This window comes from Pinus tabuliformis, chromosome 6, assembly GCF_031772625.1.
Source record: "Pinus tabuliformis cultivar Carrire ecotype Pingquan chromosome 6, CPIR1, whole genome shotgun sequence".
Taxonomy (NCBI): domain Eukaryota; kingdom Viridiplantae; phylum Streptophyta; class Pinopsida; order Pinales; family Pinaceae; genus Pinus; species Pinus tabuliformis.
Window position 1 is genome coordinate 124,742,953 of NC_142292.1, and position 25,230 is coordinate 124,768,182.

A 25,230-nucleotide genomic window follows, 5' to 3' on the forward strand; every position below is an offset into this window, starting at 1 on the left:
TTTGATACTCTAATTCCTTTCAAGTTGCGAAAGCCCCTTGTTGGCAAGTTGTAATAGATGTTGTTGGAAGCATAATCCTTTTGGGTTATGCAAACTTGGCTCATTCACTTGAATGGAAGGCAAAAAGCCTCAAGTGAATGCCAACAATTATGAAAAGTTGTTAATTTGTGGTATGTTCTATGCTAGAGCAATTTATTTAAATTTTCACAGTTAGCAATCACATCAGCATTACGATAAACTGCAGATAGAACATAAATATAAAACGCAGAAAACAAGCCAAGACAAGAGGACACAGGATGTGGCACAAGCCAGGGACAAACCCCACAATGTGTGGGGAAACCCTTGATCAATTCTTCTTTTATGTTCTTCAAAGTTCAGCAGAGAGAGATAGTACAAATATACAAATCTGAGATTTTGTTACAGCAGTAGAAAACCCTTGACCAGAGAAGTCAATGCTGGTCAAACTGGACAGACTCTTTCATCCAAGTATCATCAACAGGAAGCTCATCACACAGAGTCAAACATAGTCAAGCCTTGACTCAATATAATTCCCAGAACGCTGTAGTCTTCTTGCTGCATAAGCTGTCCCTGTTTCATAAGATAGGACATCATCCTCCATTCTCCATATGGTCAATAAGGCAGGCCTTCTAAGGCTGTGATGAACTAAGTAGAGACTCCACCACTGCACTGCTGTCCAGGTCTAATTGGAAATCCTGAGAACAGCCTTTGTTGCTAGCTATGGCCTGCGGCCTAGCCGAGCAACAAGTTAGGCCTCCAGTCCTTTATCAAACAGCATCCAAGCACCATCAATGCAGCAATACTTTATCCTATAAGGACTTGACTCTGCTGTCAGCCCTTTCCAACATCCAACTGTTTACATAAGCTGATCTAGGGCAGATTTCTTCAACGCATTCCTTCATTATGTAGCAGTGGCTTACCAACCTTTCACACAGTCCTTAAGGCATGTCTTAAATGTCTTCACTGATCATGCTGTCACCTACAGCAATCCAAATTTATATGCTGTCCTTTCAGACCTCCTTATACTGTGAATAAGTGCCATCTTTTGCTGCAGATAAGGAGTCTCTTTCATGACAGCAAATAGGAGCCTTCACAAGACTATGAATGGGCCTCTTAACAGCAGATTAGGGCTGCGTAATAAGGACCTTGGGACAGCGGATTATGGCCACCTTCATACTGCATATTAGTACTCCTCTTGACAGCTACAGGTCTCCTTTTGCACTGCGTCCAGACCTCCTTGTAAGACATGACTGCGGCTTGACTGCGGCTACGTTAACCTTACTGCGGTTGTTCCTTATATGACTGCGGCTGCCTTAACCTTACTGCGGAATATGCGTATAACATAACTGTTCTGCGTATATATTTATGATTAGCGTATAATGCTACAGCATGTATATATCTCTATAGATGTGAATATATGTTGTCATTGCTACATTGAAGGAGACTCCATTGACTGCGTAGATTAGGGCCTGCGTGCCTCGTATTAGGTCTTTGTCTGCTGCTCATCCTCATATGCTTGCGGCTTCCTGCGGTTAGGGCATCACCCTTGGGCCAGCGTATCTTTAGGTTCTCTCCTTCCAAAAACCCAGACGTGGAGAGGAGATCACCTCAAGAATACATGTGCAAATTACTTCAAATCCTCATCTATTTATACTAAAAGTGTAGAGGTTGAATAGACACGTCGGTTGGGCTTCTAGAGCCTACATATGTGCTGGTCGGCTTGACTATAATTACATAAACAAAATAAATTCATATCTCCATAAATACTTATTGGAATCGGATGATCTTTGGATCAATCCTACACCTCTCGACGAGAGGGATCCAATAAAAATATTAGCTGCCATAAATAAGCTAACCCACATGGAGTTTGGCCCTAGTTGCCAATTTAACACTCCCTCTCAACTAGGGAGAACTCCATCCATTGATCCATAAGTCCGACTGTACTATCTCTGCCATCAGTGCCCTGCACTGCTCTGCCCATCTTTGCTCAGCTCTGCTGGCTCTGCTAGCTCTGCTCTGCTCAGCTCTGCTGAACTATGAGGAAGAAGAATTGATCGAGAATGTCTCATACCATTCTCCACTGACCCGAAGTCAGACTCAGAGTGCATACCTCTGGTCCCAGACCAGTCTCAACTGACCCAAAGTCAGCGTCATAGTAGGTACCACTCCTACCACTGGTCCCAGACCAGTATCGCAGGCTCAGAGAGTGTACTACTGGTCCCAGACCAGTCTCAACCGACCCGAAGTCAGCGTCATAGTATGTACGACTCTCACTGGTCCCAGACCAGTCCTGCACTGACACGAAGTCAGTGTCGGAGTATGTACCACTGGTCCCAGACCAGTCTCAGCCGACCCGAAGTCAGCGTCATAGCATGTACAACTCCTACCACTGGTCCCAGACCAGTATCATTGATCCCAGATCAATGGAGGACATCCTAGTGTAGGGAGTACGGTAGATACAACGATGCGTCCATCGGTATTACTATGGTCCCTAACTTCATTTCCCTGCTCATTGATCAGATGAGAGGTACTTCCCATGAGTCCCAGACTGCATGGGTAGGAAGCCTCGACAGGAGAACTTAATCAATCCTGTCCTCACAGGAGAACACATCAATCCTGCTACAATCGCCATGGAGAACACATCAATCCAGGCTGCCATGGAGAACACATCAATCCAGGCTTCACAGGAGAACACATCAATCCTGCTACAACCGCCATGGAGAACACATCAATCCAGGCCTCACAGGAGAACACATCAATCCTGCTACACAAGAGAGCGAATCATCTTGTCCCACAAGAGAGCGAATCATCTTGTTTCAGTGCGCACCACCAGGGGAGGGTGAGTCACCCTGTGGTCGTATGTTGCTCCAGTAATAACCGCAAGCCCTCAGAGCTCCCAGAGCTCAATGTATGCAACATGCAGGACCCTTTTACAAAGGTCTCTCGACGACTCCAAGTCGTTCAGGAAAATCACTAATTTGATCTTTTCTCAGGGCTCTGTCCTGTACATCATCTCAGTGTGATGGAGCCTCCTTGATCATCGACTTACCATATCCCAGATAAGGCAGTAATTGATGTCTATCTGCTGGAGCAATTGTCAAATACGGGATTCCTCAATAATCGAATCCCATCTCTGGTTGTCACAGAGATTCACAATGGTATTCATCATGTGTACAAACAGCTCACTGAAGAGCTTCAACAACCAGACTGCCTCACAGAAGGCCATACTATCAGCATGGTGGTGCTCAGAGTCACCGACTTCTGCTTCCTCTGCTCTTTCAGGATATCGAGGCAAACAGCACTGAGAAGTGCTCTAGTGATCCTCCATACTGCCTGCCCACTCATCATTCGAATAATCATGTGGTTTCATATTTCCGGCAGTGTATCTCAATTAATGAGAGATTGTGCCTTGAAGATATCTTAGAAGATTCTTGGCACCAATCTAGTGAGGCTCAACCAAATATGAGCTCACCATGCTAACTGCAACACAGATGTCCGGACGGAGCTTCTCCAAGAACATCAATGCGAATGAGTTTATGAAACTCAGAGGCATTTCCCAAATCTGGTCCGGCATCATTACCATATAACTTCTGAAAGTTAAGATCATCGAGGCAGTCACAAGCTTGCATCTTATCTTCCCACATTCAGAATCCAACTCCCTCTGTCTCCTATGAATGAGAGGGTCTGCACCTGTCAGACATAGGTGCCGGTACGAGAGGTTTATCATCCACAACCTTCGAGTAATGGTTTCACTCCTAGTGAATCTCAGCTGCATTGGAAAGCTATCAATCCTCTCATACTATGCCCGAGGTGTTTTCCTTCAAGCCATAGAGGGCTTTTTTCCGCCTGTATACATGAGATTCCTTAATCATGATTCTCAAACTCCTCGAGTTGTTCCAAACCTGTGAACCAGCTGTATGAGGGGAATGGTCCCCTTATAATATTTTCCTTCGGTACATTTCAGACATGTACCTGCATGCTTCTTTTGAATACAGGCATCCTAGTCACCATTTGACTCACAGACCTTGAGTCAATGGACATGGTCCCTAGTGAACTTCCTGCAACTTGATACAACCCTGAACTCAAAAACATCTTTAAAAGATCTATTTTCAAACACGTACCTTTATATCGATAAGTGCCACCCTGCAACCTTTGACTTCCATTTCTGAGATGGACATCAGGTTCGATCAGGTACATAAAAGAGATTTGGGGTTCCTTGCTTTCGTGGAAGAGTCGACCATTGTCTTTGATGACCCGCATCTCTGTCATTCGGGCACTCCTTCGCATAAGGGCCGAACTCATAACCAACACATCTACCTTTCCTTCCTACCCTTAGATCTGAACTTCCTAATGAAGTGATGCCATCAGAAGTTTTGCTGCACCATTCTAATAACATTCTCTGCTTTGACTTCACCCCATTGATCCTTCTGTCTTGTCCCAACTGTCTTCGGTGATTGCTTTTTCACTCTTGCTTGGGCATTGTCTTCGCCTTAGCTCTGATACCATGTTAATTTGTGGTATGTTCTATGCTAGAGCAATTTATTTAAATTTTCACAGTTAGCAATCACATCAGCATTACGATAAACTGCAGATAGAACATAAATATAAAACACAGAAAACAAGCCAAGACAAGAGGACACAGGATGTGGCACAAGCCAGGGACAAACCCCACAATGTGTGGGGAAACCCTTGATCAATTCTTCTTTTATGTTCTTCAAAGTTCAGCAGAGAGAGATAGTACAAATATACAAATCTGAGATTTTGTTACAGCAGTAGAAAACCCTTGACCAGAGAAGTCAATGCTGGTCAAACTGGACAGACTCTTTCATCCAAGTATCATCAACAGGAAGCTCATCACACAGAGTCAAACATAGTCAAGCCTTGACTCAATATAATTCCCAGAACGCTGTAGTCTTCTTGCTGCATAAGCTGTCCCTGTTTCATAAGATAGGACATCATCCTCCATTCTCCATATGGTCAATAAGGCAGGCCTTCTAAGGCTGTGATGAACTAAGTAGAGACTCCACCACTGCACTGCTGTCCAGGTCTAATTGGAAATCCTGAGAACAGCCTTTGTTGCTAGCTATGGCCTGCGGCCTAGCCGAGCAACAAGTTAGGCCTCCAGTCCTTTATCAAACAGCATCCAAGCACCATCAATGCAGCAATACTTTATCCTATAAGGACTTGACTCTGCTGTCAGCCCTTTCCAACATCCAACTGTTTACATAAGCTGATCTAGGGCAGATTTCTTCAACGCATTCCTTCATTATGTAGCAGTGGCTTACCAACCTTTCACACAGTCCTTAAGGCATGTCTTAAATGTCTTCACTGATCATGCTGTCACCTACAGCAATCCAAATTTATATGCTGTCCTTTCAGACCTCCTTATACTGTGAATAAGTGCCATCTTTTGCTGCAGATAAGGAGTCTCTTTCATGACAGCAAATAGGAGCCTTCACAAGACTATGAATGGGCCTCTTAACAGCAGATTAGGGCTGCGTAATAAGGACCTTGGGACAGCGGATTATGGCCACCTTCATACTGCATATTAGTACTCCTCTTGACAGCTACAGGTCTCCTTTTGCACTGCGTCCAGACCTCCTTGTAAGACATGACTGCGGCTTGACTGCGGCTACGTTAACCTTACTGCGGTTGTTCCTTATATGACTGCGGCTGCCTTAACCTTACTGCGGAATATGCGTATAACATAACTGTTCTGCGTATATATTTATGATTAGCGTATAATGCTACAGCATGTATATATCTCTATAGATGTGAATATATGTTGTCATTGCTACATTGAAGGAGACTCCATTGACTGCGTAGATTAGGGCCTGCGTGCCTCGTATTAGGTCTTTGTCTGCTGCTCATCCTCATATGCTTGCGGCTTCCTGCGGTTAGGGCATCACCCTTGGGCCAGCGTATCTTTAGGTTCTCTCCTTCCAAAAACCCAGACGTGGAGAGGAGATCACCTCAAGAATACATGTGCAAATTACTTCAAATCCTCATCTATTTATACTAAAAGTGTAGAGGTTGAATAGACACGTCGGTTGGGCTTCTAGAGCCTACATATGTGCTGGTCGGCTTGACTATAATTACATAAACAAAATAAATTCATATCTCCATAAATACTTATTGGAATCGGATGATCTTTGGATCAATCCTACACCTCTCGACGAGAGGGATCCAATAAAAATATTAGCTGCCATAAATAAGCTAACCCACATGGAGTTTGGCCCTAGTTGCCAATTTAACAAAAGTCCAAGAGAACTCTTAGAAGATGAAAACCAAGGGTCACACAATGTATTAATATGCGTACCATTTGAGTATTATAGCATTCACACTTATCTTTTATTTTGTTTGCACATTCTAACAACGGTATCAAAGCTGGTGCCTTCTTATAGTGTTGAATTGTGTGAGAGCCATAGATTTGTGGCCTTTCGATTTTGTGAGCTGCTGCTTGAATGAATCTATATTTTGCTGGGCCAATTCTTCAAGCCATATGCACCTCCAGGTTGAATTTCTTTTGATTTGCCTCAACTTTGTGCTGTAAGTCCTCCCAATTGGTTGATTTTGGCTCCCATCTGATTGATTTAATTCATTCTTGGTAGAATTTTGCATTTGATGGATGCTTATTGTTGACTTCGATGCATGGGCCATTTGGTCACTAATTGCATCACTTTACTGCTAACCTCGGTTTCTCAATTATAAGGGGCAAACTCAATAAATCCTGCTTCTGGCTTTGAATTAAAAAAAATGGAATGTCCTTTTATTCAGCTAGTCCAATTCTTCTGTAGCTAGTTACAAATATGGTCATGGTCATCTATTTTGAATTGCCGTAGTGTGATAGTTGTGCATGCTCCTACCCATGAAACATGTTTAGAAGGATGAGCCTTGTGGCCCCTTCCTTGGAGATCCTTGTACTTCTTTCCAACTTACTGTGTGCCTGGTGATGTACCTTTTCCTAAAGTAGAACACCAAGAAATATATGAACGAACCTTCTAGTCAACATTGGATTGTGCGAGATGGTTCAGCTTCCCGGCATCACTATGCATGATGGCCCTATTGAATAGGTACTCATGGGATTTTAGATCTATTGCAAAACACCTGCCTGTCTGGAGTATTGTGGAGTATCATCTTTGATTTTCCCTTTGTTGAATTGTAGTTGATCGAACTCATGCCATATAATATGTGGATTTAATAAAGTACCACTGGGCTCAGAGAGCAAACCAGACTTGTCCCTTTGTCAGGAAACACTCACCTGTGCTTTTCTGTGCATTTGTCAAAGCAAAGGCACGTTACCTCTCACCCTATCCACCAATCTTTTCCCATTAGAGCCACATGTTCCAAATTTAGGCACTTCTGCCCCTCTCAGTGTAACTCCTCTAACTGTCACTCTGCTAGTTGCCTGCAGAGCAATAGCCATCTCACTCTGTCTGGTTTGACATCTGTTCAAATGTTTCTCTGTCCCTCGAGCCCTGTCACCACTGCCTGTTGAAAGAATTGTTACGACTTTTTTGTGTAGCTTGTCTGTAGGCCATCAACTTTCCTATCTGCATACTGGTGTCATTGTTTGGGAAAACGCATAAGTTTGACTAGGAGAAAGATATTTCACATCCATACATTACAAGGGAAAGGGAATTAAAGTAGAAATTTACAGTCGGACATTCCTTAGAAAATGACGCAGCACCACAGAGCTAGGAATTGGAATACATAAAGAGGATCGAGCGTTCCAATTTTACAAATTTGGTATGTTCACAAGCACTTGAGGAATTAGTTGGGACACAGTGTGACTCTGATGGGATAAGGCTTAGCGTCCGACACAGACTACTGGATTGTGAAGAATTCTTGGGGAAGGAGCTAGGGAGAGAAGGGTTTCATTCTAAGTTACCAGGATTCAGATATAGATATGGATCTGGATCCGGATTTGCTAGATTTTTGAAAATCCAGGATCCGGATATGGCAAGGATACGTCCAGTAGAAAAAAATATAACAATATTTTAAATTTTTAAAAAACACTTTGAGTTCAAAAATCAAATCCATTTATAAGTCACAACATTTAGGACTGAAACCATTAGATATATTATAAATATGAAGACTGAAACATTGAAATGATGCATCCTCCCTCATACAAAATGGATAATATCATAAATGATAATAGTAAGTACAAAAATGAGTGTCTCATCCATGATCACTCTACTAATATCATAATGTGCAGTACGTTTAACGGTTTAACTATATATCCTCAAATGGATCTACATTCTCTTCAAATTAAAATTTATTATCAATACACAAAATAAAAAATTAAAAAAAATTATTATTTTTTATATAAGTGGGAGTACCTGCTGTTGATCACCAAGGGCTTATATAAAATTTATACGATTTTAAACATAAGTTTAATTTATAACTGTAACTAAGATTTATGTTTAAAATCTTAGTTTATAGACTTTTTGTATATTATAAGTTGGGAGTCTGTAAGCATCAAGCCCATATGTATCCAACTTCTCAATAGACTTGAATTGTATGCAAATTTGATACCAACAGTTAATATAATTTGTTTTACAAAACTTCAACATAGAAGAAAAGGATCCTGAGCTCCCTTTCTTTTAGCAGAGGGAAAAACAAGAACATTTTTGTTGGAAAATAAGCAAGTCAAATTGTTGTGTGCGGCAGGTAAAAAAGAGAGGCTGTTGAATCTATTTGGGGGTTGGTGTGAAGAAGTGGTAGATTTACTCTTGGCAACCCCAGAGGAAATTCCACAGAATTCCTCTTGAAATCTGCAGGATCCGTTTCCTCAGCATACGATCCATTTCCTGCAAGTATGGATCCACCACATTGCCGTACTTCTCATAGATCCAGGCGGATCCAGATCCAGATCCGCGGATCTGTGGATTCTGGACCTCCCTGTGCCGGATCCGGTAACATAGGTTTCATTAGACTGTAGAGGAACATTGAAGGAGTTTCCCCAATGCGAGCTACCCTTGCATCACTTGAGAGATGCTTACAAGGGATGTGGAGCTCTGCATGATCCAAACTAAAGACACATGCAGGTTATGGTTCTTGTTGTTGTGTTTTTCTTCTTATTTTAATCGTTGTTTATCTGGTGGGAGCGAAGAGGAACTACAAAGACTTGATGTAGTGTGAGGAAAAATAATGTTTTCGTTGATTACCCCATACAACCATCTATAAATCAGGTTTCCAAATACAATCTTAAAAGTGGACCACTTTTCATACCATCCATGGAAGTGTTAACTCATTGGTGGTTGTTAATCAAGCGCGTAAGAAGAAGCATGAGATTAGATTGAAGAGTAGTCTGCAATGTCAAAGAAATTGATGTCTAGGGGGTCTTTCGATATTGGTTTTGACATTGAAGAACTCTTACAGTTGGAAATTCTTTGTAAGGAATTGAGAAATGAAAGGGATAGACTTCAGACATCACTGTTAATGGAACAATAGATGAGAGTTACATTTTGTTAATGCAGGAATTCTGATATACTTCAACTCAATTTCTTGGTGAAATCTTTTTATTGTTTTTGGGTTTCTTCAATAACCAACTATGAGTAAATAATTTGCTGGTGTATAATTGTCCACCACCCAGAATAACAGATCAACTAAAAACCTTTTGTCACTAACATCTTTAATGCATGTTCATGTTCACATGTGATTGAGAGCTATCCCAGTACCGGAGGGAGCACGTTGGATATTTGCAAGTTGTGGGTGTCACCAAATGCACTAATGGAGACTGGACCTCTATAATCATGCTTGGAAAGGGCTTTCTCAAAATTTAATGTCAATTTGAGTTGTAAAAGGGTACATCTTTTGAAACTGACACCTTTCATTTTTTGAGCTTCAAATTTCAATTGTTATGAAATGGCTCAAATTAATAGGGTATTGGAGTTGCTAAATACTCTGTTACATTCTATTTTTGACAGTACAGTCAAAATCTACAAAGCCAAATGAATTGATATTCAAGCCTATTTAGAAGATCCATAGGAGAAAATGAATTTCCCTAGCTCGAATCTCAGCTCTAGTGAGATGAACTACAATAGAAGAGTCAACTTTGAACTGGTTCTTGTTCAAAACAATTCTCTTTTTGAGTTTGAGATAGACTCTTATCAACAACCAACACATAATCAGATCAATGAGGCCACTTCAGGAGCATATTTACATGAAGATGCAAAGGTTCAACTTGCAGTTCCTAAGCCCATCATTAGACCATGGGAAGAACTTATTGGCAACAAGAACAAAACTGGTCTTAATTATGAAAAGGATTTATCCTTTCACATTCTAGACGACTCTAAATCCATCCAGTTTCATAGTGTTGGGTTTCTTTAGGATGGTTCATCTTCACTTGCTTCTCTTCCACAGTCACTTCAGATTGTCAAATGCCAACATTTTGATCGGATTGACTATGTGAAAGATCAATGTTTTGATCTTCACCGTTGTGAGCATTGTGGAAAACATACACATCATTCAAAAAATGTTCTAGACACAAGACTCCTGCAAGATCAAAAATTCACCTTGGATGGATCACTTCTTGGCAATGGTCTTCAACAACCAAGAAGATACATCGCTCATACCTCAGAGTTCAATCTCAATTATTGACACGTCTTGTAGTGGAGATATGTTCATCCTCTCACCTTGTATCTAATGTGGGGGAGTTGATGGTTAGCTACTAGCTTCAAAGATATATCAAGCTAGCTTGAGCCACAGGTGAACCAAAGCTAGCTACCAAAGCCTAGAGCCAGATTCAGCTAGTGCCAGTCATAACTGTAGCCAGAGACAGATTCATGTTCCATGAGCATGATTTGGTTGGTGGCCAGCCTTAAACCACCACCCATAGAAGACTTCGTCTTCTAGCTAGATTTAAAATTGTTCCAGGAGCTGCTTTCAAATCAAGTTCTAAAGTTGGTGGACATCCTTAAACCACCACTGGTAGAAGACTTCGAATTTTGCTGCCTCATTTGGTTTGTGGTCTTCCTTAAACCACCATTTTAGAGAGCACATCCAACCATTCACGAACATGCACTTTTGTATTTCAACTCTCTTCTTGGACTCATATACACCCCTTCAGATTAAGGGGGGAATGTTGGAAGCATAATCCTCTTGGGTTATGCAAACTTGGCTTATTCACTTGAATGGAAGGTGAAAAGCCTCAAGTGAATGCCAATAGTTATGAGAAGTCCAAGAGAACTCTTGGAAGATGAAAACCAAGGGTCAATAAAATTGTATTAATATGTATATCTTGTGAATAGAATGCATCACATGAGTTATCTAAATCTTGCTTATCACTTTTGTGTATGTTTAATAGATGTTACTATTGCTGGCTAGGTGTTGTTCAAGAGGTGATTGAAGTTCCTAAACACCGTCATCAATCTTGGAGATAAATTGATTACATTATTATGTTTGATGGGTGGATGGATAGAAGGAACCTAATCTCAATAAATTTCCTCATTTATTGCCCAATGGTATGATGATCATCATAACCATTGATGCATCCAACTTGGGAAAGATTGTTGGGATTCTTTGTGAGGAGTTACAGTTTATTGTCATGGAAGTATGGGATTGCCACTAATTTGCCTTTTATGGAGAGAAGCCCTACCATTTTTTGGAGCTTTGTTTAGACCTCTTGTTACAGGACATTGGAAAAGTTGAGTGGGTCTAGGATATTGTGGAGAATGCAAAGCATATCACTAAGTAATTTTACAATCATAACAAAGCACTTAACACGATGAAGAAATTTACCAAATGCATGAAGCTTGTTCATACTACCATTTCTAGATTTATGATGAATTTTGTCTCTTTGTAGTGCATAGTTTCACAAAAGTTTAATTGAATAAGATGTTTGATTCTCTTGAATGAATTGATTCAAAATATTCAACGTCTGTAGAATACATTCAAATTACAAAACTTGTGCTTAATGATGGATTTTGTGTTGGAAATTGGATAAACCAACGCTCCCCGTGTGTTTCGCGACATGGACTAACCGCCTCTCGTGGATCCTTATCTCTGGTGATGCGATCGTTGACTAACACCTGCGGGTTTTGGTCTAATGACAATCGTGATTCCCAACAAGTGGTATCAGAGCATAGGTCACGAGTTCGATACACACCCGACTCGCGTTGGGGGGGAGATTGTTGGACATTGGATAAACCAACGCTTCCTGTGTGTTTCGCGACATGGACTAACCGCCTCTCGTGGATCCTTATCTCTGGCGATGCGATCATTGACTAACACTTGTGGGTTTTGGTCTAACGACAATCGTGATTCCCAACATTTTGGAGGGATGTTGAGGAGGTAATAATATCTCAAAGGGACTAGTAAAAGTCACTAGGGTGGTGGATGGTGAGAAAACCAACATGGGTATCCTTTACAAGACAATGGATAGGGCCTAGTAGACCACTACATATGAAGGTGTTGAGGCCTTATAAAAGCCTATATGAGAGATCGTTGATGCTAGGTGGGAGCATCAACAACTCAAGCTTTTGCATGTTGTTGGGAACTTCCTAAACACAACCTCCTTTTATGATCCAAGATTTTGTGTAGGTGCGAGGGTGAAGAGAGGTATTTTCTATTGCATTGAGTAGTTGTGATGTGCCTCATGATAGTCATGATGTGCCATAGACATTCACATGAATGGTAAATTGTATTGTTCATCACATGAGAAGCTTAATAGGGGTAATTTGTAGGAACAGTGATAAGTTGGAGATATTTTTTAGGTTGGATGAATAAATCCACACTTGGATTGATTTTTCATTAACACGAATCCTTTTTTATATATTACGAAGATGACTCTTTGCCTTCATCTTTTACATGGAGTTTTAGAGTCCTAATTGTTTACCATGTATTTACAGTTACACAAAATCCTAGAGGATTATGTGTCCAACATTCTCCCCCTTAATAAGCTTAAGGGGTGTTTGTGAGTCCAAGCATCATTTTGAGCTTCTCAAACTTTTCTCTTCCAAGTGTTGTGGTGAAGATGTCCACAATTCGCTCATTTGTGGAACAATGTCTCAAATGATTAGTCTTGGCCTCTACATGATATCAAATCAAATGGTACTTTGTGTTCATGTGCTCGGTTTGATCATAGAATCTGGGATTCTTGGCCAACTTGCTTGTAGAAGTAATGTCACCCAAAAGACGAGTAGAATTTACTTGTTTCTCTTGCAAATACTCAAGTATTTTGTCGAGCCACACAATTTCCTTTGTTGCTTTTGCGACTACTACATATTTTTCCTCTGTTGTGGAATTTGCTAGAATTGATTGTTTGTGTGACCTCCAGGAGACAACAAATGATCAAATACTCATGAGATATCCTGAAGTTGACACACCATTTTCTTTATCCCCATCAAAGTTTGAATCAGAACATCCAATCACGCTGAACTCATCCACATGAGAATACTTGAGGCCAAAGTCTTGAGTTCCCTTAAAGAATAGTAAATCTCTTTTTGCAACAAATCAATGTCCTTCATAAGGTTTTGCATAATTTTGGAAAGAGTTCCAACAACAAATGAAAGATCTGCTCTAGCGGTGGTAAGATAGATAAGATTTCCCATAAGTTGTCTGTTCTTGGTTGCATCCTCAATTTCATTCCTTTCTTTTGATGTGCGTTTCAAATTTTGTTCCATTGGAGTAGAAAGAGGGTTAAATTGAGCCATGCCAAACTTGTTTAACGATTCTCTAGTGTACTTTTGGGAGATGAATATGTACTTTGGATGTTGTGTCGCTTCAAGGCCCAAGTAGCAGTGAAGATGTCCAAAATCTGTCATCTCGAAGCCTTTCTTCAACTCTTTCTATATGGATGCAGTATAGTTTTCATCGTTCCCTGCGATCAATAGATCATTTACACACAAGTTATACAACAATTTTCCAACTTTCTTGACTAACAGAGTTGCATCATTAAGATTAGAATGCTTGAAATTCAATTTTATTAGATGCTCAATTAATTTTTCATACTAGGCTTGTAGTGCTTGTTTAAGGCCATATAAGGATTTGATGAATTTACATACTTTATGCTCTTGTCCCTTCACAACAAAACCTTCCCGTTGAGACATGAAGACATTCTCTTTCAATTCTTCATTCGAGAAAGCAATTTTCACATCCATTTGATGAACTTTCCATTCATTTTGTGCTACAACAGCAAAGAGAGTACAAATGGTGGCACATTTTGCTATGGGGGAAAAGTCTCCTCATAATCAACACCTTCTTTTTGTGCAAATCCTTTTGCCACAACCCTTGCTTTGTGCTTACCAAGTGAGCCATCTTTAGAGGATTTTGTAAGTTTATTGCTTTATCATTGATATTTTTCATATTGAAGAGCAAGAGAAAGGTTGCCAAGGTGACAATGATAGCTCACTCCCTTGTCGCCATAAAGTCTGGCTCCACCCAGTGAGGCTTTGCATTGGGCCTACTAGATTTTGGGGCAACAAACCCTAGCTTACTTATGGAATTTTGACACACATTACACTTGATTATGGAATGCACTATGATCCTTTGTGGAGCATTCACCCTAGCAACACATTTGGAGGATGATTGCAGTATTTAATTGTGGTTTTGGCTCATGTTTGACTAAAGGAAGACCCGTCTCTTGAGCACCCTAGTTCATTATTATGTTTCTATGCAGAGAACTCACCTTGTTGGCACACATTTGGAGGCATCATTCACCTTGTTGGACTTGGCACACATTCGGGAGCATCATCACATTTTTTATCATTATTTTATTGCTAGGTGATGGGGCTGTCCCCTCTTCTTGGAGTTGGTGGAGCTTTGGCTGATTAGGTGTGTGGCTCATGGCATTATCATATTGTTGACTTGTCATCACCTTGGTGACCACATGATGGATTATTTTATGGTTATCTTAATGGGACTTTGTCCTTTTGAAGCCACATTTTGTTAGTTTTTGTAGCATCAAAGGTGTTTTAGTCTCGAAATGTGGAGAAGCTAAAACACAGGAGTTCTCCATAACCTAGAAATTGTTTATGGAAATTCCACCTAGAAGTGTCTCAATTAGATTATTAGCCTATTTTTATATATTTCCTAAGTCTAAACTTAGGAAAATGGGTTAATTAATCAATAATAATTGAGATAAGGTGTGAATCATCTAGAAACTCACACAGATCGACTTCGATATGATCTTAGCCCCTGATTAAGTTTTAATCTTGGTCGTTGGAGTCCCAACAGAAGATTATAAGAAGAAGTCGATGGGTAGATGGAGAACATATACATAGAGATTGATTTCCTTGGGTAGTTCGATTTCCAGAGAGCAACAACAATTGCCGGAAGAGCTTGAGCCAGAGAAGGAAGCAGAGACAGAGAGGGGTAGGGACAGTGAGTCTGGAGGAAAGTTTTTCCAGATCTGGAGAGTCAATAACAGAAGGGCCATATTTCCTAGTGGATCTGTGCAGAGGCAGTGCAAAAAGCTTTAAAAGGAGATCTATTTTGCCGAAGGAGAGAGAAATTCAGTTGTTGTTGGTACAAAAAATAACCAAGAGGCCAAGCAGATTTCTCCCAGAGGTAAAATCAGCCAGGATGTCATTTTTTTCTTGCTTTTCCTGGCTTAGCGAGTTGGGCTCTGTGCAAGCATTGCACAAAGGCTGTACCATTGGCCATTTTTGTTAGTTGTTGTAGTAGGATCAAGCGTGGTGTTGAGGTATTTGCCTCACAGATATTTCGGCCAATTTATTTTGTTAATTGGATTGCCAGTTAGGCATCCATAGATTGTACTCAGAATTTCATTGCTGTTTAATAATATAAAGCCCTTAACTGCTGCATCTATTTTCCCACATTGGGTCTTTCCGGGGACATATGTCCAAAAAATAAGTGTGTCAAATTTATGGGTGTGTGCTAGCATATTTCTTAGTTTCCAGCACTATTATTTTCCGCAGTTTTATTTGTGAAGGTTGCAGTGTGATTTATTCGATATTGCCGTAACAAATAAATTGTTAATTAATTAACAATTAGAAGAAATTCCAGTTGTTGCAATAAGATTTCAGACTTGAAATTTTCACATGGTATCGGAGTGTGATTGATCAGACGGGGAAGCTCAGAAGCGGAGACAAAAGAATTCGTTGTTCAAAGGGAGCAACAAGCCAAAATTTTCTGAGGTTGCGCAATGCCTAGCCGGACAGAACGAATTGCTAGGCAAGGGTTCGATTTTTAGTCGCTGGGTGGCAAAAAATCTGAATTGTCCGGAATAGTGATTCCAACAGGGAAAGGGAGCAGTCGCAACTCAGATTTTCGCTGAGCAGATTCCTTGTTTGGGCGTAGAGAGTTTTGCAGTAGCAAAATCAATGCTGGGTTGAAGAGATAACAGACACAGAGGGGAAATTTCACTTAGGGGATCTCGAGTTTTAGAGATCTAATTTTTCTAGTTGTAGATTAGCAGTAGCCGCGAGCATAGTTTCTCACTCCAGAAGGGAGTGCGAGTAGCAGATTCTATAGTCAAGCAGAGGGAAAGAGGGAGAGTTTCGACTAGATTTAGAGATGGCCACCCTTCTAGATGAATATGGCCTGAAGACTTATGCAGAGAATGTGGTAGCAGCACCCCAGGGTGCCGATCAACTCAAGGAGTACAGGAAGGAGATGGCAAAGGCGAAGCAGATGATCTTAGATGGAGTCCGGGATAATTTAGTCTCACATGTGGTAGACAAGGTACGACCAAGGAAATGTGGGATGCTCTCTCCAAGCTATATCGGAGTACTTTCGAGCATAGGAAGATGTTCCTATAGGAGAAGCTGAGGAGCATCAGGATGCAGAAGGGCGAAAGCATAGATGCCTTCCTCACCAAGATTCAGGAGGTCTGATATCAGTTAGTAGTTGTTGGGGGGGGCACCCCAACCCTCAAAGCTTGTACGATTAGCACTTAATAGTGTCTTAGAGGAATGGCAAGTGTTTGTCCAAAGTGTCTTGGTAGAGACACATTGCCTAAATGGGACAGGATGTGGTCCGACCTACAATAGGAGAAGTTGAGGAGAGCTCTAGTAAAGAGTACCATCAGCGACAACAACAAGAAGGGACCGAAGGGTGAAGATAAGAATTTGGCCCTAGCATTAAAGGGTCCTAGTCAGTGACATGGGGAAAAGAAGAAGGACTTGTCAAAGGTCAAGTGTTTCAGATGTGGCGAGTTCGGCCACTACAATACGCAGTGTCCTCTTAGGAAGAAGGACAAGCAGGAGAAGCATGACCAGGCGGCAGCGTCCACATAGATAGATAAGTTGTCCTCTAGGCTGGAGGACGATTTCTCTATGTTTGCAGCTATACCTCCAAGAGAGAGGTGGGGCGATATGGCGCTATAGTTCCACAGTTGCAGAGGGTTGGGCAAGGTCCATTGAGGTGTCCTCATGGATCATTACCTTGCTACAGGGGCCCACAGTATCAGTAGCAAGATGGATCAGTATCAGTGATGCAGTCAGATACTCGAGTGACAGTTGCAGACTAGTGGCAGTCAAACACTGAGGAGCGTAGTGTAGTGTTGACAGCATAGCAGGTGGCTTAGTAGCAGAGTCAACAACAACTTAAATTCTTCAGTGGACAGTGTAGTGGCTAGTAGCAGTCAGATGCTCAAGAGACAGATGCAACATAAGATACAATTCATTCAATATTTAGGATGCTTCTCAGTTGCAGTAGTTGCAGTTGCAACAACAACAAATGAGAGGGAGTTGCATTGCAGATGCAGAGTTAGCAACATTGTAGCAATGTCAACAACGACACAAATGCAACGTCAGAGTTGTGCAGTGGTTGGTGGGCAGTGGTAGTCAGTCACAGTGGCCAAACACCAACAATGTGATAGAGGGTAATACAGAGACAAGGTGTTGTAGCAGTAGTGCAGCACTAGAACACCTTCCTCGTTAAGAGGGAGTGTTAGTTTTTGTAGCATCAGAGGTGTTCTAGTCTTGAAACTTTGTGGAGAGGCTAAAACACATGAGTTCTCCATAACCCAGAAATTGTTTCTGGAAATTCCTCCTTAGAAGTGTCTCAATTAGATTATTAGCCTATTTTTAAATATTTCCTAAGTCAAAACTTAGGAAGAGGGGTCAATTAATCAGATTTAATTGAGATAAGGTGTGAATGATCTGGAAACTCACACAAATTGACTTCGATATGATTTTAGCCCTTGATTAGGTTTTAATCTTGGTCATTGAAGTCCCAACAAAAGATTATAAGAAGTCGTCGATGGGTAGATGGAGAACATATACATAGAGATTGATTTCCTTGGGTAGTCCAATTTCCAGAGAGCAACAACAATTGTCGGAAGAGCTCGAGCTAGAGAAAGAAGCAAAGACAGAGAGGGGTAGGGACCAATGTTGCACGAAGCGGGAGCGAAGCGGAAGCGGGAGCGCGGAAGCGTCATTTTCCAAAAATCTAGGAAGCGAAGCGTCCGCGGAAGCGTCTGCTATATATATATATTTTTTTATATTTTTTTGCATTTATACTCAAAACAAACATCCCAAATACCAAATTAATTGTAGAAGACATGAAAACATGCATATTTTTGCATAAATCAAGATAGATATGGCATCCATGATTCCATTGTAGTTACTAGTATGTACAACAATCGTCTATATTCTAGCTATTACAAACATACATCAAATTTTTAAGCATATTATAAAACATAAAACATTTAAGCATATTATAAAACATAAAACATAGAGCATATTATGATTTATCTAGCAAGTGAGCAACTGTCAACATTTGTCATGTCCAAAATTCAAATAATAATGTTTACAAAATATGTCACTTGGTCACCGCCAAGCCAAAAAGGTTCAAAATTCAAATTCACAAGTCTACAAGTCTAATGAGTAATCTATGACAAAAGGTAGTAGATTGTGAATATATCTACTAATCTCTCCTCCTTCCACCACGAATAGAACGTGATGGCGGGCCTCCACGTGGTGGCAATGAAGAAGATGGTCCCTGTGTAAGTCGTGGCACTGAAACTGATGAAGAAGAACCCCCTGTTGTTGGTGTTGAACCATGGAACCTAGGAACCAAGGGACCAGATGGGGGTGGGGGTGGTGGCATATCAACACGGTCATCATCATCCTAGAATTGCTCAAAAAATTCATGCAAAAAAAAAAAACACTAGTTAACAAAAAAATTAAAAACATGAATTAGAGAAATGCTTTATAAGGGAAAATTGGAAAATTCATACCACAATGGACATACCTGGATAAGAGCATCCTCTAATTGCTCTAGTCGCAACACTCCATCCTCCAAATTGGGCTCCTCTGGATTCTTGTCCCAAATCAACAAGTCTTTATTAGACTTTGCATCTTCACAGTAATGGGACAACAATCGCAAGTTGTAATGAACATAAACGAAGCTCTCTGCCCGGTCTAAATTCAACCTGTTCCTTTTAACACTGTGGATGAAAGAATAAGAGCTCCAACACCTCTCTGCAGAAGAAGTGTTTACCACCTGTGATAGCACCCGCAATGCCAAACTCTGTAGAAGTGGAGTACCCCCTCCATGCATGTTCCACCACTCAAGAGCAGAAAAAGTCTCTCGATCTTGAATTGCATGCATGCTCCCAAATGGACCAGTGTTGAGCGTATAGTTGCTCACCTGTCTCCGTACCAATGCAGCCTCCTCCTCATCAGGGATTAATTTACTCAATGCAGCCATATATTTTTCGTGAACCTCTCTATCTTGGTGTGGTTTTTTCCTGCTTCCCCCCCCAGGTGCTGGTGTTGAAAGCCATGATGGATGATAGTATTTAGGTGTCAAAACATATGCTAATGCATGCAATGGAATATTTAGCATTTCCCATCGGTTTTGCACCTCTACACGAATATAATTGTACAAGGTGGTATCTCTAGGCTCAACAATGTCTTTAATCTGCCCCAACATGCTATCCATTTGCTCATACACCTCCCCAATTACTGGTCGATCTGAATCTGCAAACTTGATCATGTAATAAATTGGTTTGGTGAATTGCAAAACATATTTAACCTGTGACCAAAAGTAACTGTCAAGAACAGTGTCCTTGACTGCATTAGCACCATCTGAGTCAGTGTTAATTTCATCCCATGTTTCAGCACACACCAGATTAGTTAAAGCTTGTCTCACCCTCACTAGCCGCCTAAAGGTGAGGTAATAACTAGCAAATCTTGTCTTTGCAATTTTAAGCAATTGCAACTTGGAGTAAGTGCCATAGAAGTAGTTTACCCTTGTATGCCCTGTGATGAATTTAATGAGCTGCTTCCCTTTCCTGTAAACCTCAGCAATCCACCCACAAACTTTGTGTTTCACAATATCATGCATCAAAAGGTTCAATGTGTGAACCAGGCACCCAGACCAAAAGATGTGTGGATGAGTACGCTCAATAATTTTTCCTGCTGCCTTACAATTTGCTGCATTATCTGTGATCACTTGAACCACATTATTCGGACCAACATCTTTGATTGATTTCAATAGGAGATCTGCAATGTTTTGTGCAGTTGCACTGATGGAGGAGGAGTCATGACATGCAATAAATACTGCACCACTAGAAGAAACACCAAGAACATTTATCAAATGTTGGTTTCTAATATTTGTCCACCCATCTGATACAATGGATACCCCAGAATCCACCCACTCATGTGTAAAACGTGTCAAAGCTCTTTGAACCTTAGCTTTTTCTCTTTCTAATAACACTGTTCTAGCTTTCTCATAGTTGGGGGCCTTGTATCCTTTTGGGGCTTCATTGATGGCCTTTACCATGTCATGCCAATAGGGAGAGCGAAGCACATTGAATGGTACACCGCAAGCACAAAGAAAACGGACCATCTTTCCATCCACATCATCCCTCCCAGCAACATTAAGGAAATCCCCTATTGTTCTTCTACCTCCAGAGGTTGCAGAAGTACCATGAGGAGATGGGCAACTACCAAATTTAGAGGTTGCACTTGATTCAGAATGAGTTTTTTGTTTCTTGTTTTTTCGTTGTGCAGCCATCTCTATTTGGATGTATTTTCTTCTTTCTTCAGTTGAAATGTTTGGGCAAATTTGTACCCCCACAGAACCCTTTTTTTCATCACTGTCCAGCACCCCACAAAGATGCCTCCTCAGACGGGTATATGAACCCGTATATGGTTTTCCTCCATGACAACCATGAGGGCACGCAAATTTGTAAGATCCACCACCCTTTCCCCCATCAAGTTTGGTCACATAGTTCCACAAGGGTGTTGATGTACCTTTCCCATCTTGTGCTTCAGTGTCCCCTTCAAGTTCATCCCCTTCCTCTTCAAACCCTTCCTCCTCATCATACATTGGGTCACTACTATTAGGACCAAGTTCATCCCCTTCCTCTTCCCCTCTATTCCTCACCCTTGCCATCATTAAAACCAAGAGTGGAATGATACATAGAAGCCAAAAGAACACCATCTTGGAATATGGATATAGGTGGTGGACAACCTGTAAATAAAGGAGCAAGTAGAAACAATGGGAAAGAGTAGGAGAGGGAGGAGAAAAATACAATTTTTTTTTCAAAAAAACAAGGGAGTTTGGGGTTTGAACTTACCTCTTTAGCTCTTGTAGATGAAGTCCTCCAAGCTCTTGCTCCAAGCTCCTCCTCCTTCTCCTAGCTCCTCCTTCTTCACTCCTCCAAGCTCTCCTCTCTTCTCCTCTCCTTTCCTCTCTTCTCTTCTCCTCTCCTCTCTTCTCTTCTCCAACTCTCATAAACTCAAAGTGAGAAAATGAGGAATGAATGGGAGCTTTATGCTTTTCATTCCTCACCTAAACTCACCCTAAACTCACCCTAACCCACCCCCTCATTGCAAGTTAAGTTAACTTTTAAAAAAAATTAAAAAAAATTTAAGTTTAAAACCGAGCCCGCGCGGAAATTTCCGGAAGCGCTCCGAAGCGCTCGTGAAGCGTGCGCTTCCGGGCCCGAAGCGTGGCGCTTCCGGAGGCCCGAAGCGCCCTCCGAAGCGCGGATCGGGGGCAACGCAACCCAAAAACCAGGAATCGTTTTAAAAATTCGGAATCGCGCTTCATGAAAACTGGAATCGCGCTTCGGCTGGAGGTTCCGGAACGCTTCCGTACGGGACGCGATTCCGGCCTAGGATCCGGGGGGGGGCGCTTCCTGCAACTATGGTAGGGACAATGAGTCTGGAGGAAAGTTTTTCTAGATCCGGAGAGTCAGCAACAGAAGGGTCGTATTTCCCAATGGAGTTGCGCAGAGGCGACGTGGAAAGCTTCAGAAGGAGATCGATTTTGCTAAAGGAGAGAGAAATTCAGTTGTTGTTGGTCTGAAAATTTTCTAGTTGGCCAAGCGAATTTCTCCCAGAGGCAGAGTTAGCCAGGACATCATTTTTTTCTTGCAGTTCCGGGCTTAGCGAGTGGGGTCTGCGCAAAGGCTGTATGACTGGCCAATTTTGTTAGTTGTCGGAGTAGGATTAGGCGTGGTGTTGAGGTTTTTGCCTCACAGATATTTCAGCCAGTTTATTTTGCTGATTGGATTGCCAGTTGGGCATCCATAGATTGTACTCAGAATTTCGCTGTTGCTTAGTAACATAAAACGCTCAACTGCTACACTGGTTTTCCCACATTGGGTTTTTCTAGGGACATTTATCCAAAAAATAAGTGTGTCAAATTTATGTGTGTGTGCTAGCATATTTCTTAGTTTCCAGTGCTATTATTTTCCGCAGTTTTATTTGTGAAGGTTGCAGTGTGATTTATTCGATATTTGCCTTAGCTAATAAATTATTAATTAATTAACAATTAGAAGAATTAATTCCAGTTGTTGCAATAGGATTTCAGACCTGAAATTTTCACACATGGAATATGGAGAATGCTTCCACAATTTTCGTGGTATTTGATGAGATGACCTACCCTTGCAGGCCACACATTTGGTTTGAGTTGGTTGCATTGCACATTTATAGAGTTAATCTTGTGGAGCAACCTCTCATGTAGTGGTTTGAGGAGTTCATTGGATTTTTACTTGGTGTTCTTACTATTTTTGGATGGCACATGTAAGAGGCTACTTTGGCTAATGTTGTTGGAAATGGTTGTTATTGATATCAAAGGTTGTCCAAATGAAAGAGAAAGTTACATAGACAAATAACACATTTCAAGACCTTTCCAACGATATATGACACACCTTCTGGAAATATTGTTTTTGGATTTTTGATGCCCCATTTAGATACCCTATCTTTGAATGTTTTTTTTACTCCAATTACGTAGCTCAAATGGGAGCATTATATATATGATTGGAAAGATTATTCCAAGAATTTTCCAACGGTATAAGGCACTCCCTTTAACTCATCATGGTTGAGGAGAAATGATTTTTTGAATATTCATTATACATTTTGCCAGTTGCACAAGTTGGCCCCGCTAATGGACAAGTCGACGTAGCTAGTGGATAAGTTGGCCCAACCAGTGGACAAGTCGGCCTAGTTTAACTTTAGACCCCAAATGCACTATAAATAGGCATGAGAAGGAGCATTTCTAGCCCTTCGCTCAAGCCAATTCGGTTCTGTCTAAGCAAGCGAAAGAGTAGTTTTGAGGTTCATACCTCATGAATCAAGTGAAGTGAAGTTGAGTTGGAGAGGTTTTTTATGGGAAGGGTTTTCGGCTTTCTTTGGGAAGGTTTTTGGTCCTGGTTAGAAGGCGAGTTGTAGAGCTGTTTTAGGGGCCGAGTTTCAGCCCTATTGACGATGAGTTTTAGGCATATTGAAGGCTAAACTTCAGTCCTGTTGAGGTTGAGTTTCAGGTCTGTTCAGGGGGCCAAATTCTAGTTTTTGAAGGCTGAGTTCAAGGCTAGTTTGAAGGTTGAGTCCTCGAGTTTTGAAGGCCGAATTCAAGTTTGGTTTGAGGGCCAAGTTCTGGTGCATTGAAGGCGAGTTCAAGTTTGGTTTGAAGGCTGGTTTCTGGTGTCTCAAAGGCCGTGGTTTGTGGCCGAAGTTGCAGCCTTGCTATAGAGCAAGTTTTGGTTTGATTTTTGAGGTGGCCAAGCTCTATTGGAGAATTGTTGCATGGATCTTTGGAGACCGAGTCCAGTTGGCTAAGGTAGTGTTAAGGGAGTTGTTAATTGAAGTAGTTGTGATGTTAAGGTGATGATAGGACCGAGCCCTATTGTGGACAAAGGTGTAGTAAGAACAGGGCTATCGTGGATAATTTTTGTGGTAGGCTTGTGGGCTGCATAAGGTGAGTGTTTAGTGCAAAGGTTGATAGGCCACAAGAAGCAAACCTTAAAAGATGTAAAAGCTTGTTTGGTTCCAAGTGCTTTGAAAAACCCTATGTAGCAAAAAGATATCTACAGTGTTGAGTACAAGCTGCCAAGTGGACAGACCTTCTCTTTGAAAATATAACAAGCCTATGTAGTTTTAGTTGAACAGTGAACAACAAGAGTTGAGGAAGCTGAAGTGCTAGGTGGGCAAACCTCTTTTTGATCAAATACAAAGCATTGGCGTGTAGCAGATCAAGTCTAAAGAGCCATGTCAAGAAGCCTTGTTGAAGAGCAGAAAGTTAAGTTCAAGTGGCTGAGATCAATCTTGAAGGTGCAAACCTGAGGGTTGCATGGTTAGATGACAACTCACCGAAAAATTTGTTAAGGACTAAAAGATATTGATGAAAGATCCAAGAAACAACTTCGAGCGTAGGTTGGTGCCTACAGTTTGTTGAGTTGGTGCTCAGCTGGGGGATTGATGTCTCCTATATGTTGGTGCCTATATTCACTGAGATGGTGCTCAGCTAGGGGAATGAAATCACCTATAGGTTGGTGCTTATGAATGTTGTAAGTTGGTGCTTACTTTTTACAAGTTTACAAAATATTTACAAAGAAAAAGTGTATAAGTGTTTCTTATGGAGATCTTTATTTCATGTTTTATGTGCATCAAATGTTTTAAAAAAATAAAAATAGTTAAAAATAATGAAATACTGATTAACCCCCCCTCTCAGTGTTTCCAACAGATATGCGCTGGCTTATCAATGAATATCTTTTGATAGAGTGCCATGATGGTTTTTGGATCACAGCTATTAGATGTAGTGGCTGTGGTATTTCCAAAAAGTGGTAATAATAAAAAGATGATAAATCTGTGGTATTTCCAAAAAGTGGTAATAATAAAAAAGATGATAAATATCAAGGGGTTACAGCAATTTGAAATCTGTCATTGTAAAATCCCTTGCTGCATTTAAATTTTAGACCACACGTGCCATGTGGAGAAGAACACCCTTGACCTCTGTTTACTTGCTTTGTTGGTTGCTACACGTATGGAAGCTTATGTCACGTTC

General features: G+C 41.0%; 2 protein-coding genes across 2 annotated transcripts in view; one reads left to right on the plus strand and one right to left on the minus strand.

Moving 5' to 3' along the window:
- The window catches only part of LOC149257656 (uncharacterized), a 30,635-nt gene extending 10,297 nt beyond the window's left edge, over window positions 1-20,338 (minus strand). The window contains exons 1-2 of the mRNA XM_089433897.1: window positions 19,183-20,338; window positions 18,949-19,059 (exon numbers count right to left, since the gene is read on the minus strand). Of these exons, the coding sequence (XP_089290023.1) occupies window positions 18,949-19,059; window positions 19,183-20,280 (1,209 nt within the window). The 5' untranslated portion in view covers window positions 20,281-20,338. The remainder of the gene's footprint in view (window positions 1-18,948; window positions 19,060-19,182) is intronic.
- Window positions 1-25,230, plus strand: part of LOC149257655 (protein ROLLING AND ERECT LEAF 2-like) — a 50,372-nt gene that overhangs the window by 16,798 nt on the left and 8,344 nt on the right. The window lies entirely within an intron of this gene.